The following is a 17,312-nucleotide window of genomic DNA, read 5'->3' on the forward strand; positions in this document are numbered from 1 at the left end:
TAATTCATTGCCACCTAAGATTAATCATTTGTGATTTAGGCCACTATTTCATTTTCTGATTTTATTGTCTAACTTTTGAGTAGTTTACTCAAGAAGATAAATGAGAGTCCACTGACATTTTTGTTTTTTATTGTTTTTGACAATATTCGATTGTGGAAGTCAACAGAAAGGCTAAAAGTGAAAGTTTAATATTACTTATTACAGTGAAGTTGCTTCCCATACTATGGCTTTGCAATAATTATCCGGTTACATACATTTAAAAAAATTAAAAACCTCTTCATTGCCAAACTGGCAGCTATGGATGCGATTGCCATTCAGAGCGAACATTGACTGTGTAAGTTTGCAAAGATTTAAAATAATTCGATAGGTTTATTTATTTTTTTTTTTGTAGAAGGTATTTAAAGGCCTTTGCAAATGCATTCTGTGTGAACTCATTTAAAAATTCGTACCCCAAAAGAAATCTTGTGCTTCTCCAGTTCCTTTGTGCTTTTACTTCTTATCCAGCAAGGGGTGTTTCTGTGTCAACCTCGTATGGACACACTCTGAGGCTGTTTACTCAGGAGATGATCTGATAGAAGAACAAAGCTTCTTGGATAACTGTCTCATGCAATTCTAAGGTGCATTGCATAATTCAAACCATGTAAATGTATGCAAAATGCTTCAGGTTTGATGTTAAGATGATAAATCGAATGCAGGTGTTCATTGTTTACCTAATTGTAAACTGGTCTATTTTGTGAACGCTTGAATATTGTGAGCATGCTCCTCCAACGACACAGTGAGAAGCCTGTGCATGCACGCCTTTGCTTCAGCTCTACTCGAATGTATATATTGTTCCCTGTTGGGCAAACTTCCCAGGCTGCTGTGCTGCAATGGTAATTTGAAGGTTGTCATGGATGGAAGGAGGTATAATCGGATTATCTGTAGCCAAGGACCATTGCATGATTACCATAAAACAATAGTTCCTAACTTTGGGGGTGCATTGTAGAACCTCTGAAAATTAAGGAATCTTTCCTTTCCCAGAAAAATAATCTGATTATACACAATACATATTTTCAGAGGGTTTGAATCCCTGTGAGTCATATTCATTTACTTTATGTGTAAAAACCTGATACAATTGCGTACCATTTGTGGGGACATAAGCAGAAGCCGTCTTTGGAGAAGACAGTTTGGAATATGTATGTTGTTAATATGCACACAATTTCTGTTTCTAGGAAATGATAGTTGTTGGACAGGATATGTGTATCATTTTACTCATAACCTAAACATCATTCAAGGGATTTGAAAGGAGTAAAACTGTTATAAATCTTTAAGATCAAGAATAGAAGGATTGCCAATAGCAAAAGAAAATTATTCAGCTTGAAAGATGAATTAATAGCAGAGACTCCATAGATATAAAAGGCAGAGTTCCAAACAAGTGGAGGCCAGTGGAGAACTCTCCATGTTTGGGAGCTGAGGAAAGGAAAACAGTTCACGTTTATTAAGAACGTTTACAAATTAGTGAGCTCTGGGAGCAGTGTGACGAGAGCACAGGCTGCAGTAGAGGCCGGGGTGCCTTCCAAACCGCAGCTCCAGAGCCCGTGCATGCTGCCTGCTACCCGAGAAGCTCCTGTGCATGCTGGCTGTGGCCTGAGAAGCCCCTGTGCATGCTGACTGCCCACTGAGAAGCTCTTGCCCCTGGCCTCTGTAGCTAGTATCATTGTGGCTATCTGTCTTTGGAAGGCTTTAGTTTGTGAAATATGTCCAATCTAAGAGGAAGTTCCTGAACATCTCAGATATTTTTATAAACCTCTCTATACAGTCTATACAGTCTAGGAAGTTCTGGGAGGATTTGTTTTGGGAAGAAGGGTCAGTCAAGAAAGAAGATCACATGCATACACAGAGCCTGGGTGGTTGATGATAGAGAGACCGTGAATGTCCCTGAGATGGCATGCGGCATTCTGAGAACGATACCTATGGAACAGCCAGAAAGCACAATGGTTCTGGTTTCAAGGACTGGAGATTCCAAGGGCGACTTTCTCATGAGTCTTAGCATATCTTGAGAATAGATGTGGGTATGAGCAGCCAAGTGTGCAGTATTGAAGAGTTATAATCATACAGAAAGATAACCACATAAAACAAAAGACAATCTTGAATTCCAGGAAAAGCAGACTTATTCAGAAAAGTGACTTTTAGCATTATGTGTTTTAGCTATGAGAAAAGTTTACACAGTCAATGACATAAAATCTCTGCATTGGTAAGATCAAAGCTACAGCATTGGAATGATGAGGGCTGAAAAGTGTGGCTATGTATTGTCGCGAGGAAAGGAGAGGAAGCTGTTTTAGTTGTTCAGAAGAGAATGAAGAAAACCGGACAAGCAGAGGTCACATCGCAGTGTTTTAATCAGGAGCATTGTGTGGTAGGTAGATCACAGTCAGAGCGGAGTCATCGTCTTCTGGGAACAGTGCCCTGTTTGTGCCATTGCCATGAACCCTTCTGGGCAAAGTGTCTCCTTCTCAGTTTTGTGTCTGTCTGCCTGATTTGCATTGGGTGAAGGGATTTTGCTAGATGAAACAGGTGGAGGTTGACAGTGTGCCAACAGTCCTGTGTTTGTCCTCTGTGCTGCTCTTAGAAGTCCTAGGAAGACGGTCTAAGTTGTTGCCCCTCCAGTCTAAGTCGCCAGAGCAAAGGGATGAATCAGAGCCCTGCAGCCTACAGGTGGAAGGATGATACCTCTGCTACCCCACAGTTGTGTGGTGAACAGTTTATTGTAACAGAATTTCTGCACATTTGTTACTGGGCAAAGGCTGACTCTTACACATAGAAATACATACTAGATTAGCATTTACAGCATGTGATGATTGCCTGTTTGCCAGGTAAGGTTAGTTAGGGGATGAATGGATTGTTTTCACATCAAGCCTTGCAATAGAGTTTTTTTTTTTTTTTTTTTTTAAACCTGGTCTAGTATTCCCTATGTAGATTAGGTTGGCTCTCCAAATTTACAAAGATCTGCTTCCATCTGCCTCCTAAATGCTAAGATTAAAATTGTGTACCATTATGCTGGCAGATTTTTGCTTTTTTTTTTTTTTTTTTGGTTTTTCGAGACAGGGTTTCTCAGATTTTTGCTTTTTAACCAACAAGGAAAGCTGATTAGAACATAGTTATTTGTGGCTGAGTTTATAAGGAACACCTGCTGTTAGGATAGCGGAACAAGGAAGCTGGGATCCCGGTAATAAATCTCTTTATTCGTTTAACTGTTGCCTACTAGTTGATGAGGACAGTCTAAGAACAGAGGGAATTTCATGGGCTTGAAGCCTCAGTGAGGTAAACATAAGGGTTTAGTCTGTCCAATGCTAGCCAAATTTAAAATTTTATGATAGAGTAACAATACATAGATATGATTTTAGATTTTATATTCTCTCCAACATCAGGTTGGTTGTCTGAAAGTATTAAATATCTATATTTGAAATAAAACTGTCCTTCCTATTAGTAAGCTCTCATGTTTAGGAAACAGAGTGCCTTTTCCCTGTCACAGTACAATATAAATACATATATTTATAAATAACCATATAATAAATGTTGCATTCTTTGGGGAAAGAAGTAGTCACAGGAAAGTCCATACACGAATAACACCACAAAAGGAAAGTACCTTCATGCCAATCCTGATTTTCATGTCAGATTTTTGTGTCTAGAAGCATTCTGTTTATTTTGAGACCTGCCACGGGTAATCTGTGTTGAGCCTCTTGCCTGCTTTCTCATTCTGCTCCTGCAGTGTAATCACTGGGATTCCTTTTTGACTCCCATCCTGGAATTCCTTTTCTCACTCCTTTGTGTATATAGGTTTTCCATATCAGGTCTTTTCTTGCCTCATTTTTCTCTTCCAGTTTTGTAGACTATCATCCCCTTAGCCTTCTGGGAAGTCTGTGTGGTCTTCTGTAAGGAGCGCAGAAGCTGTTATCCTTCATAGCATGTGTAGAAGCTGAGCCAGCACTTCTTCTATCATTGAGAAAGAGAAACAAATAAAGTATAGAATCAAACTTTCCTGAGCGGTTTCTTGAGAAATGGCATCAGGAGAGCCTGATCCTGACCAACATGACTCTGATGGTTTATCTTGGTTATCGGCTTGTCTGGATTGAGCAGCATTTAGGAAACTTGGTGATCTCATTGATGCATTCTAACTTTTAATAGAATGTCGAGAACTGTGGTGGAACTGTGGATGTTGGGCCCAACTAGTAACTAAAAATGTCTGTTATTAATGCGTGCAGGGTTCTTATGGCCAATATAGACAGCAACAGAAACAAGTAGACAGAAAGTTAGATGTGTAGGTGAGGGATTCTTTCTGACAGAGGATTCCTGAGGAGGGCCTGATGAAACAGCCTGCCTCCATCTGGTACTTAAAAGCTATCTTATAGTAAAAACAGACTAGGTTTGTTCCATTTTATGATTAAATCTCTGCTTTGCAAGAATTAAGCTAGCCCCACCTGTAACCATAGCTACAAACGATTCTGTATTGCCTGATCCAGAAAATGGCAACCCTACCTTTGTTTCAAAGAGGTTGTTATGACCACCTTGTGCCTTTGCTTCAGAGGGTTGTTATGACCAACTTGTTATGCCCATGTCTGCTTCTGTGGCCCCTACTTATTTGCCTGCTCAATCCCCCATTTGGAAATCCCTTACTCCTGAGCTGGAAAGACCTTATCTTTCCCACACCCAGTGCTGATCTCTTGAACTCTGCCTTAGGGGGACACAGCCCAAGTACACACTAATAAAACTCGCTTTAATTAATTTGTCTATGATTTGGGTTGGTGGTCTTTCTCCACACACCTGTGGGATTAGCAAGCCAATATGGAGATGTTATTCCACCTTCTGTTAATACAAAATTCATTATATTAATGACTTTCCTGTAGGAAATATGTATCTCATGGCTTCATGGCGTTTGGTTCATGACCCCTTTGCTACTTCTCTAGTCTTTCTTTTGCTCATATTTTTCTGTTTTCCACAGACTTAGCTACAGCATAGCCAAGAGCATAGCATCCAGTGTGTTTCAGGCAGGAAGGAACTCATCCTACGGGCTTTTCTCATTATGCATTTTGTGAGACCAGCAGGCTGGCTAGGGAGTGTTCATATTTTTTTTTGTAGTGTGATGATCCAGGAAGAGTGGAGGTTATCAGTCGTTGTTTGAACTTAACCATGGGCTAACTCTTCCCTCTGTAGACATCTCACATACTATAGATAATACTGTAAAAATGTTGAAAGTGTATAGCAGAGGTCTACCAACATTCGTCTTATCAAATGCAGCTCTTGATACTGCATTTAAGCATTCCTAGAAATTCTACCATATAGCACATAAAAATAAAAGGCATGAGGCGTGATGGTCCAGGTGAAATGAAGACTGCACATTTGCCTGTTTTCTTCATTAATTTCAAAAGCCCCTACAGTTAGGATTTTGTAATCTTCCAGGACAATAAAAAAAACTTTGGAATTTTGTGCTGAAAACTGTATTCATTATTGTGCCTTGTTGTTGTTCCCCTTACATGGGGGCTCAGTTGGTAAAGTACTTCTCACACAACATAAGGTCTCAGTACACCGGTATTCCATGCATCCTCACACATAGGTGCACACACAAGCATAGGTGCACACACACATAGATGCACAAACACACACATAGGTACATCCTCACACATAGGTGCATACAGAACAGAGGTGCACACATATAAATGCATCCTCACACTTAGGTGCATACAGACACAGAGGTGCATACACACATAGGTGCATCCGCACACATAGGTGCTTACAGACAGAGGTGCACACACACACACAGTGGTGCATCCTCACACATAGGTGCATGCTCACTCATAATCTTGGAAAATAAACATGCAATGATGCTCTTACCCAGACAAGATTTGATTAGACATTGTTCCTCATCTTCTGTTAATCTTTAAGCTGGAGTCCAGAGACCATTGCTTCAGATAGGCCCTTCTCAATAACCTCACATGCACTCAGGTAACTTTCCTAGGTTTTTCCTGTAGATACTGTTCCAGTGCTGCAGACAAAATTCTGTTGCCAGTTTCTGAAGTCAGCCCCCACTCCAGACTGATGTTACTCTGAGGACATGATTCCTGTGTCATTTTCCTTTATGTCGATGGAACATTTTTCAGAGCTTCAGTGAATTAGGTTGTTGCTTAGTGATTTTGATGTTTTCACTTAAAAATAAGTTATGCGTATTTTACTGTATTTGTGAAATTTCCATTTTTCTATATAATGAAAGATCGAACCATTTGTGTTCAGATGTAAATATTTTAAGAATGGCATATTGATATTCTAAATATTAAAATGAATCATAGCCATGATGGTTTAATATCAAGATATAAATGGGAGAAGGGGATTTGTGTTTTACAGATGCGTGTTTATTAAATGGAGGTTGCTGACGTGGTACTTCCTCAGCCCTTCTTTCAAGTATGAGCAACAGAAATAATTATTGTTATGGTCTTAGACACCCTGGGGAGCCCAGATCTCTGAGATGCTTTAAACTTTCCTATTTGCTCATTGTTTTACTTCATTTTTAGGGTACAAGAAGAATTATTCTACAACACAGTCAAATAGTTAAAATGTTTGCTAATCCTCTGAGTGCTTCCCTTTGTATTTTTCGTTTTTGAAATAAAAGACTTCTTTGTTTCATTTTGCTTTATGTTTTACCAATTGTATTATAGTTTGTTAATTCCTCTGTTTCTTTATTCCTCTGTCCCCAGTGCAGTGACTATGATTTTGAATTTGGAACAGAGTGCTTGCAGTTGGCCCTAAAATACTCTCACACAAAAGCAAAACTTGTAGAAGGGCCCCCCGACCTCTGGAAGGTAAGAGAGACTCGTCATGTGGGATTTCTTTGCTGCATGTAAGTGTGAGTGTGAAAGTGTTTGTGTGAGTGAGTGTGAATGTGTTTGTGTGAGTGTGTGAGTGAGGGTATATGAGCAAGTGTGAGTGTATGTGTGTGTGAGTGAGGGTGAGTGTGTATGAGTGAGGATGTGAGTGTGTGCATGAGTGTGTGTGCGTGTGTGTGTGCGCACGCATATATGTGTGTGTTGTGCTTCCAGTCATAAGAGAGAGAACTCTGAAGTCAGGGAGTTTCATTGGGACTTGTGAGCATCAGTGTGTGAGGATGTTTCTTTTTCTTGGCTTCAAGAAAATTCACCTTGGAATCCATTAGACGTATTTATGGTTTCTCCTGAATTTTTTGTTCTCTCTTCTTTAGTTTATCTATCATTTAGAACAGTATGGTTTCTTACAATAGGCATTATGTTTTTTAATTGTTCTGGGAAAGAGTTTCCTCCATGATGACAGGAAATTACTGACCCAAATTTGGCTTGGGGGCCTGTGAGAAGCCATTCAAAGTGTTTTCCAATGGCAAAGAGTTACCTTGACTGCCTCTTGTTGATCTACATTCTTTAGTCCAATGGCTGCCTTTTGCCACACCTTCTTCATAATACAAAAGGGGTGTGTGTGTTCTGTTTGAATTATGCTTGGTAAAAACATTGTTTCTAGAAGTGGCCTGTTTAAAGTCCCTTTTAGGGTGACCTTGTTTACCACATCTGAAACACTTGACATTTAGATTTTTCTTTAAACCTCTGGACATCACATGTCCTATCCAAGCATCATCATAGTCATGAGATTCAATATTGATTGTATCTCGGATCCATCCTCCAAGGGTGCTGATCTGGCCTTTAATGGCCCAATTACCCCTTTCAATTGTGCATTGGCATTTTCAAAAGCCAGAGATTCAATTGTTATTTGTCTAGCTTCTGAATTTGGTATCAATCTATTTACTGCTGACATCAATCTTTGTAAGAAAGCATGATGGGTTCCTTTGGACCTTGTATAACTTTAGTAAATGACTCAATTTTCTTTCCTACTTCTCAAATTCTGTCCTGAGCATTCAAAGCTGCTGCATGACATAAATCCAGGACTCCTATGTGCTTTGTAAGCACTTCTAAGGCTGTCTAGGAATGTGTTTGAGATCTTACCTTTGTAGTAAGCCAGGTAGCCACTGTCAGAGTTTAGCTGTGTTTGTTGCTTTTACATCCTACAAGCCATAATGTATTACTAATAGAATATTTGTATGGTGTTGCTGTTAGTGTACTACTGATTTCAGGACCACGTGAAGTAACGATACTAATACTATATTTAAATCAGCCCCTGGCCCCCCTCCCCAGATAACACCAGACACCCTACTGAGATATTGTCTGTAAATCCCAAGCTGACACACTTTCAGATACCAGGATCTCTCACCTGGGTAGTAAGTTTATATTAAAGGAGTTTTAATAACCACACATCCTGTTCTACACTCCTGCCCCTTGCCACGTAAATTGGAATGTCTGGTTCTAGGTGAAACTATGAAACCACCAAACTCAGAAAGGTATAAGAAGAGATTCTGATTTTTACCATGTGAGCAGCCCCCCTACTCTTTATCTCTGAGGCTGGGACACTGAACTCTCCTCTGAGCCTAGCCATGCTGGTGTCTCTCTGTGCCTCTCCCCACCATGCTGTCTGTCTCTGATGCTGAGACTCTCAACTGTCCTCTAAGACCCAGTCATGCTGGTGTCTGTTTACCTGGCCACGCCATTGTAAACTTTTCTAAACCCCCCCCCCCCCCCCCGGCTTGATTCATCTGAATCCCTTTTGAACTCTTATTCTTTCAGTAACTCTGAGGATTTTGTCAATCATGAATTAGGTGTTTTGTTAAAGATCTTGATCTCTACCTTTGTATAATTCATTTCACTATCCCACTGAGTCTGAGGGCCACTGGGGGAAAACCTAGTTGAACTCCAAGGCATTGATGGCATCCCTGGCTTCACTTTTGACCTATTGAAGTCATGGTTCTTTTTCTCTTGTCTGAGATTTCATCAAGCTTGTAAAACACTTAGGTTCTGTGGATAAAAAAAAAAAGAAACATATTGCTCTTTTTTTATCCCATCTTCAAATTATTGATTCATTTTTTTGTGATATACTCATATATTATTTTTGTTTGTGGTAACAGCAGAGTCAGTCTTCTCTTAGATATGTTCTGTGCCACATTGGGCTTTCTCTTCTGCTTTTACTAGCTCCTCTGGTGAGTCACTTTGAATATTTTATGGGTTGAATTATTTCTCACGCAAATGTGTATTCATGTTCTGAACGTTGGCATCTGTGCCTGAGAGAGTTGGAAAGAGTCTACAAATGCAATCAAGTTATGATAAGGTCAAACTGAAGTAGAGTAGGCCCTAAATCCAACACAACTGGGGTTCTGCTATGACGGGAGACACGGATGTGAGGACAGTAGCGTGTGATGGTAACGGCAGGGAAAGGCGTGATGAATCTGCAAACTGAAGGACACTGTAGTGTCTCTGTCATTCTCTAGACGTCAGGAAGGGGCCTGGAAGGGATTCCTCCAAACCTCTCAGAGGGACCTGAGGGACTTGTATGAGAAATGAGAAAATGGGTTCTTACTTTTCTAAACCATGCAATTCACAGTGTTCTGTTGCAGTATCCAAACACACAAAGGCTGCAGGAGTGTTACAGCCTTCCTGACCTGGTGGGTATCTATATGATAGCATCATTTTTCCCCAACAGGAAGAAGCTGAAGGCTCCCAGCTGTGAGTTTTGGTTTGGCTGACAATATGCATGAGAGGGTACGGAATCTATAAAATCTGTAATAGGTGGGCTGGGAAACATATCTGTTACATCACTGTTGAGGTTTTAGGTATTACATTTCTTCTGAATAAAGGGAAAATATTCAATATGCAATATTGTTATTGTCCCAGGCTGGGTATCCATCCTTCCAGTATCCTGGCTTGTCTTCTTGGTGCCCTTGATTGGCTGCGAGCTGGTAGCTTCAGTGATCATTTGCTTTGGTGGGACTTGATCCTATTTAAGAAGAACTGAAGTGAATATCTGTCCCATGCCTCCCCCAGTATACTTTTAGACACTAGCAGGTCACACTTGTACTCTGTTCACCATGAGCTAAACAGACTTCTCCTTTCCCAATGTCAAAAATGTCTCCAAGGCATGGGTTTTATAACCAGTTATTGGAGAAATTTAACAACTGCTTCATTGTCTTCCAGTGCATCCTGAGAAGGAGCCTGGGTGTATTTGTGTCATCGCAATATTACTGGGATGAATGACTGGAACTCTCCCTTTGACAGACAAAGCTTTTGCAAATCCCATTGTTTTAGCATTTCAGTTAAAAACAAAGAAGTGAAAGCATTTCTATTCAGCTCTCAACCATTCGGTGTGCTGATATAATGTCTATTGTTGAGATTTCCATACAGCTTTTTTCAAGCTAGGAAATGAAGTTCAAAAATACCCATTGTAAACAAGGGGACTGTGAAACCTCTGACATGACCAATTCATGGGTGGGAATTATTATTAATAATATCAATAAATATTATTATAATTATTATTATTATAGATAGGAAAGAGAGAATAACCAGAGGTCTTTGGGGAAATCTCTAGGACAGAGAGAAGAGGGGTGGACTGATATTGGCTTGTGTTATCTTTCTGGGAGCAGAGAGAAATGTGTAAGAAAGGAACATTCTTCTGAGTTATAAAGAAAAACCCTTAGCTGTAGAGTGGGGTGCCGGGGCGGGAAGGGCTGCAGGCCTGTGGCTTAAGTGTGTTCCTAAGAACACACCAGCAGGGAAGTGGCTCTTCCTGGCAGATAGAAACCCGAGGAATGATGACATGGAGCAGCCGTCTTTCCATAGGGTATCTAGAGCTAAGCCAAGACTGTCATTTTGGGGTTCCCTTTGGACTTAACACTGGTGTCTAATGAATATTCTATGTCTTTCAAGTGTAATAATTAATAGGGTTTTTTTTTTTTTTTGCCAAGTAGTGGATTGATGTCTCCATTATCTGTAGCATAATTAATAAAAACCCAGAGAACAGAGGTTGGGATTCAACCTGAAGGTCAGAAAAGCAAACAGTTAGCCATTGGTTCTTACCTCTACCTCAGTCTGAAATGGCGATTCTGCCTCCAGGAATCCTCAGAATGAGACTGTGTGAGAGCTGTCTCCTCCTGTTTTATCTTCCTCTCTAGGGCTGGCATTAAAGGCGTGTACCACTACCGCCCGGTTTCTATGACAACTGTTGTGGCTGTTATAGTTATGCTGGCCTGCCCTGTTACCTGGGTATCCTGTTCCTTTAAGAGACAACTCACACCCCCCCCTCTGTGTTTTTATCTTCTGAAGAGGCAGCCCCTCTCCCCCCCTTCCTCTCTTTCTCTGTCCCTCTATCTCTCTCTTTTCCATATCCCCTTACCCTCAAACCCTCCCAAATGTACAGGCTAGACTGACTGACTCTTCCTGTACAGGCTGCTCTCAGTGATCTTCAGGGCACCCCCAGAGGCTCCAGTGAGCAGAGTTTGAAAACCAGTCAGTGAGAAAAACATCAACATGTTAGTCCATTACTGCAGGAGTTTTTTTTTTTTTTAAAGTAATTATTGCCAATAGTTGGGTATTGTGCAAGGTCAAAGGAAAAGTACAGATCATGCTGACAGATGAAAATCAGCTTCAACATTTGATCTTACCCAAAAGGCTGAGACGTGCTGAAAATCAGCTTCAAAACTGATTGGTAGGCTGCTTTTGTAATGTTTTGTTTGCTTAAAAATAAGGAAAGGACAACTCAGTTTTATAAAAAGTTAGAGAAGTGAATAACACATCATTTTAGAATTATGACATTTTCCAGTAATGTTCCCTTTGAAGTACATTAGCTGTTTCATTTAGGGAAAAGCAGATTTTCCCTCTAGCTAATATCTGGTTATGTAGCTCACAGCTCGGGCAAGCCTCAGATCACTGTGTGGACTAATTTGGCCTTATTTCCCCTCCTCCTGCCTCAGTCTCCAGATGCTGGGATTGCAGAGGAGTGGCCCTATGGCTGGCTTTCAGTCAGATGTTGATCTGAGTAAACAAATCATCAATCCTTATGTAGCCTATAATGTGGAGACAGGAGAAATAAACTTAAGAGACTTTTAAAATTTAGTTTGTGAATATTACTTTTTAAAATAATAACCCAATTATTTTATTCATGAACAATTTCAGTGTTTTAACGTTTAAGAATTCTAAAAGCTATTTGAATATTTGGTGATAAACTTACGTAAGCTTAAAACTCTACTATTAATATTAATTTGAACTGAGAATGTAGCTTACCTCTGAAAGCCAGACAAAATAAAAAATGAATAGTTAGCTAAGTATAGTCTTGATTTCTGTCGGGAGTTTAAACTATACAACAGATAATTACTGCACAAATTATCTCTTTACTTTAATCACAAATAGTAGTTAGTTTTGAGTTTAGATATCTGGCTAAGAAAGAGTTTAAAGCAAGGTGCGCTCAGTGTCACAGTGAGCCCTTGGCTGAAGTCCCTCCCTGCAGGTGACAGCTGGCTCCTTTCATTGCCCGACTGCTAGCACTTTGAGCAGCATCCAGTGCATTTTTATAAATGTTTATTGGAACCAGATCTATTACATTTGGCAAATCTATAGAGTGAGCTTGTTCTTCTTTTCTGGAATGCAGAACTGGACCGTGGGTTGTAACTGCAGCACCCAGCGTCATGGCTATCGGTGAATCGTTCCTTCTTTAGGGACAGTGTAGCAGTCCATTAGATTTCAGTGAATTTGTTAAATGCTCCAGTAGCCTTCTGTTCTCTTTTGAGTTTGTTCTTACTGCAGCTCTGAAGAGTATGGCATTACTGTAGGGCGAGGGTGCAACAGGTGAATCTAATTCCCAGAAGTTCCCTGGTCTACATGAGCTAAAGAAGAAGACATCTCTACAAACCCATGGATGAGATGATTTAGGGAAAAACATATCTAACTTAATAGTCTGGGAAGGTACGAGTGAGATTTGTCAAAATGAGGTTTAAATCATTGGCATCATGAATCATTTGAGTACTTCATGAGCCTATTGGACCTTACTGTAGTTACTAATACTGTTTCATGGTTCACTGTGCTCTAGTTCCTTATTAGAAGAGACCGATTCTGCAGGCGCTCTGAACTCAATGATGGCCTCTGGGAAGGGTCTGCCTTAGACCAGACCTACATACCATGACAGGGTACTTGAAGGTGAGCAGAGTGAGAAGCTGTTTGCCCTTAAGACTAGATCTCCGTTCTTAGGCACACTGTGGCACCCCATAGATAAGTTCTTATAGTAGCTGGGTTTTAAGGAAAACCTCACAGGGGGCAGCTAAGCTGTTTCATAAAGACCGTCTAGTTCAGGGGAAGTCTCTTTAAATGCAAATTAGTTTTCGAGAATTTCAGTGGAGAATGGAGTTGATGACTTCTGTTTTATGGAGACTCCCTTCCTCTTCCAGTCCTCCTCCTCTCTTCCTTCCACATTTCCCTCCATCTCCCCTACCTCCTTCTTCTCCAATACAAACCCTTATAAAACAGCAATGTGGATACTTTTGTTTGAACACTTACACGTTTTCTTTGATTATAAATCCCTAGGTATATTAATCATATTTCAGTAATCTCTGCTATATGCTATCATAATTTATTCAAAGATATAAGACTCAGATCTTCATAATTTGGTGAAATCTTTGATTTAATATTTGGAAAAGGCCTGTGTTATGTGTGTACCAGAAGGAAGAATTTCCTTGGGGGCATTGCTTTATTGCTTTCCCATTCCTGCCTGCTCTGAGTCTAATGAGGTTTATCTGTCCTCTAGGTGACCTACAAACGGGATCTGCACGCAGCCGAGTCAGTGATTAAGGGTAAGTTCGACCTCGTGATTTCAGCTCCAGCATCTCAGGAAACGTGAGCTAGCTAAGGATTTCTCAGGGCAGTTAAATCCCAGCCATCTCAGGAGAGCAGATGCCTGGAGGCCACGGAGCTCTCTGATTGTGTTTTGAAAATAATTGCATTTTGTTTTGTTTCCTGCTTGTGAAATACCACTTGTTATGCCACATTGACTTTAATTTTTATAAACGACTTCAGCCTATTAAGTATAAAGCATCAATACTATTGGAAGGACAACTGTAGAAACTGATATTTCGATAAAAATTGAGACAGTCCCTCTGTTTCTCTGCTTAGAAGGCTGCTTCTGCCCCTCAGTAAGGTTCTGTCAGAGCACTGGGGAGTGTGCTCCGTAGGACAGTTTGCACAACCTAGAAAACTTGTACTAGATAATTGGTAAAACAAAACAAAAAAGGAAACTTATTTTTTCCTGACAACGACTGCAGTATTTTTTTTTTTTAAGTGTGGTGATCATGTATGTGGAAACACCCCTTCTTACCATCACTATAACCTTTATGTTCCCATGTGGTGTATTTGATAACCACACAGTACTTATGACTCTGCTGGGAATGGAACCAGCACACAGAAGGAGCATTCCCTCTGTGTTCTGCAGGCTCTGTGATTTAAATCAGAGTTTGCAAGCTCAGCACCACACTGGCAGCACAGGCCAGCTGGTCCTTGCATTTCAGGAGGCCTTTGTACGTTGTTGAGTGGTCCCCTAGTTACACCGCGTAGATGGCAGCAATGCCGTACTCTTTCCTTTACACCTGGACTGTGACCATGAAAATATCTCTTGAAGTTGTCAAATGCCTGCCACAAGGGATAAAGTTGGCCCTTCCTGAGAACCCTCTTTTAAATACCCAGTTTGAACCCCAGTCTTAAAAACTGGAGATGTTCCCTCTGGCCTCGAGACAACAGGAAGCTGCTGACTGTTTCCATCAAAATTAGCGTCTGGGCAAAATGATATGCTTGAGTTTTGGCTGAGAGGTAAACTCTAATTTCAGGGTCTTGCTGGGCACAGAAGAGCACAGTTTTGGTGTAGAGTTTTCGGGAAGCAGTTAGCCTCAGATTTAGAAAGCTGAGCTCTTCCTATTCAGGATGCTGTTTGCAGTTACTGTCAGATTTGTTTCTCTTCAGGAGTATTTTGTTTCAAGCTATTAATGTTATATAATTTGTTTCTGTGTTTGTAAATAGTTAATCTATAACCATCCATCAAGAAGTTGACATAGATTTACATTATCAGTCAGGCGATGTGTAAATACTTTTTTGTGACTGGCTGGCTAAGCCATACTGTTCTTTAACACAAAGACATAGAACACTCAGTTTGATTTGACTTCCAGGTAAGTTCTGCATTGCTGAAGTAGAGTAGTGCTGTGATGTGAGAATAAGTAGCTAAGAGTCTCAGCTGCCAGTTCTTCATCTTGTAATACTTTTCCCACACATATCATAGCCAGCAAATATGCAAAAATCATATTTTACGTGGTTTTCTTCTTTAGGTAATAGTTTCTAACATTCTATTTTCAAAGTGTTCTATTTTATCTTGGGAAAGTGGTGTGATCTGGTCAGGTGTAAGCAGTTGATTTAATGGTAAACTCAAAAGTTTCCTGATTCTTTAAGGCTTGTGTTTTTCAGAAATAGCTCAGAGGAGATTCTGAGCTTGCTGGGCTTACGTAGGTCTACATCTCTGTGGCCTTCATACTGTGTACACAGCCAGGCCAGTAGTCATGTGACTTCCTCACACCCTGAGATTCTTGTCTTCATTCAGTACCATGCTTTGGGACGAATCTGTTTTCATAAGCCCAGGTAATTGCGTTGTACATCAAATTCAAGGGGCATTTTTCTAGGCTGCCTCGTATGGTCTCCCATAGACCACATCTATCAAAGCTAGTTTTACTGCGTTATAAGTTTGGAATCTTGCTATCATATTCCAACTCCAAGATTACACTCAAGATTGCTACCTTCTTCAGGGCTTGTACTAAATACCAACACTGGTAACTGAAGTACCTTGAGAAACAGGAGAGAGAACTTTTGGAGTTTTCCTTTTGAATTTTTGAAGTTGTGAGATGTAGTAGTGGATGGTAGTATCCACCTCAATCCCAGTGCTGGGGAGACAGATGGAGGATCCTTGAAGCTCACTGGAAAGTGAGCCTAGGTGAGCTCAGGTTTAGTGAGAGCAACTGTTCATGACACCCAGTACGTGGCCTATACATACATGGCCTATGTACACATACCCTATACACATGTGGTCTATATACACATGGTCTATGTACATGTGGCCTATACACATGTGACCTATACATACACGATCTATACACACGTGGCCCATATACATGCGGCCTATACACATGTGCCCCATACATATGTGGTTTATATGCATGCGACCTATAGGTACATGACCTATATATACATGGTTTATACACACGTGACATTTACATACATGGTTCACACACATGTGGCCTATACATACGTGGCCTGTACATAACTGCACATCCACATGTACTGTTCGTCCACACACAAACATGCAAATTTTAAAATATACTGTGGTTAGCAGAAGTCTACTAAAAACTACTATTCTCAGGCTTGCCTTTTCCAGCTTTATCAAGTGGGGTCTGTTAATTTCCCTGGTTGAGAATAAGACAACTACCATGATTTTAAGCAAAATTTGAAGCAGGCTTTAATTAAATACTGGCCAGGATGATGGTCTCTGGCGAGGTCCATTCTGGGATTCCCAGAAGATAGTGACAACCCACATTTTTCAGAGGTGTATAAATGCAAACCAACAAGGCTCTGCATTCCCTCCGGGTCCAATCAGGGAAAAGCATCCATCCTAGCATCCTTCCTGCCTGTGTACCTCCTGCGCACATCCATTCAGGGCCAGGCACTGTTTCCTGCCTATGACCTCCCATGTGATTGGGCACAGCTTGTGCAGTGGGGTCAAACAAGCTTGTTCATGCGAAGGAAAATGTGTGACTTGTTATCTCACATAAGCAATAGCCTCCAGCATTTCAGGAAGTATCTATTCGTGGGCAAGGGGCATGCATGTTAGAGGCAGTTTCGTCTTATGGGTCTTTTAGGCACAGTAGTTGAAATTTAAAACATAACTTTATCCATCACTTTTCCGGAGAAAGAAATATGATACACACAGGAATAGATTGCAGGAAGAGATTCAACTCAACAGTGGTAGGAAGATGGGCCAGAGACATAAATCCATTGAACTGCCTGCTGCTACCCTAAGAGGTTTTTTCTGAATTCCCCTCTAAGGTGAAGTTTAGATTCTTGACTTTGCTGCAAAAAGAATTTTAGAACAAGTCAGTATTAAACAGAATTGGAGTTTATAAGAGGTGTTTAGGTCATGGTTTAGTAGAAAAGTATTCAGGGAAGGGGTCCAACCCCAGTGTGGGTGTGGGCTTCTCATGCATTTGATGTCAATGTATTTTGAAGTTCTGTCTTTTCAAAGTTGCTAAGGAACTTAAATAAGATCATTGGGTGGTTCCTGAGATATGCAGACCAAAGGACAGAAGAACAAATTGCATTTGATACTGTAAAACCCAAGATCACAAGAATTTCATGGGAAGTTAG

General features: G+C 40.5%; 1 protein-coding gene across 3 annotated transcripts in view; it reads left to right on the forward strand.

Moving 5' to 3' along the window:
• The window catches only part of Crppa (CDP-L-ribitol pyrophosphorylase A), a 234,378-nt gene that overhangs the window by 56,682 nt on the left and 160,384 nt on the right, over positions 1-17,312 (forward strand). For all 3 annotated transcript variants that reach the window (XM_050158666.1, XM_050158664.1, XM_050158665.1), the window contains exons 4-5: positions 6,726-6,830; positions 13,666-13,711. In XM_050158666.1, coding sequence (XP_050014623.1) covers positions 6,726-6,830; positions 13,666-13,711 — 151 coding nt within the window. The remainder of the gene's footprint in view (positions 1-6,725; positions 6,831-13,665; positions 13,712-17,312) is intronic.

The sequence above is a fragment of the Alexandromys fortis genome, unplaced genomic scaffold (genome assembly GCF_014885135.2).
Source record: "Alexandromys fortis isolate MF-2015 unplaced genomic scaffold, M_Fortis_MF-2015_v1.1 scaffold_101, whole genome shotgun sequence".
Lineage (NCBI taxonomy): Eukaryota > Metazoa > Chordata > Mammalia > Rodentia > Cricetidae > Alexandromys > Alexandromys fortis.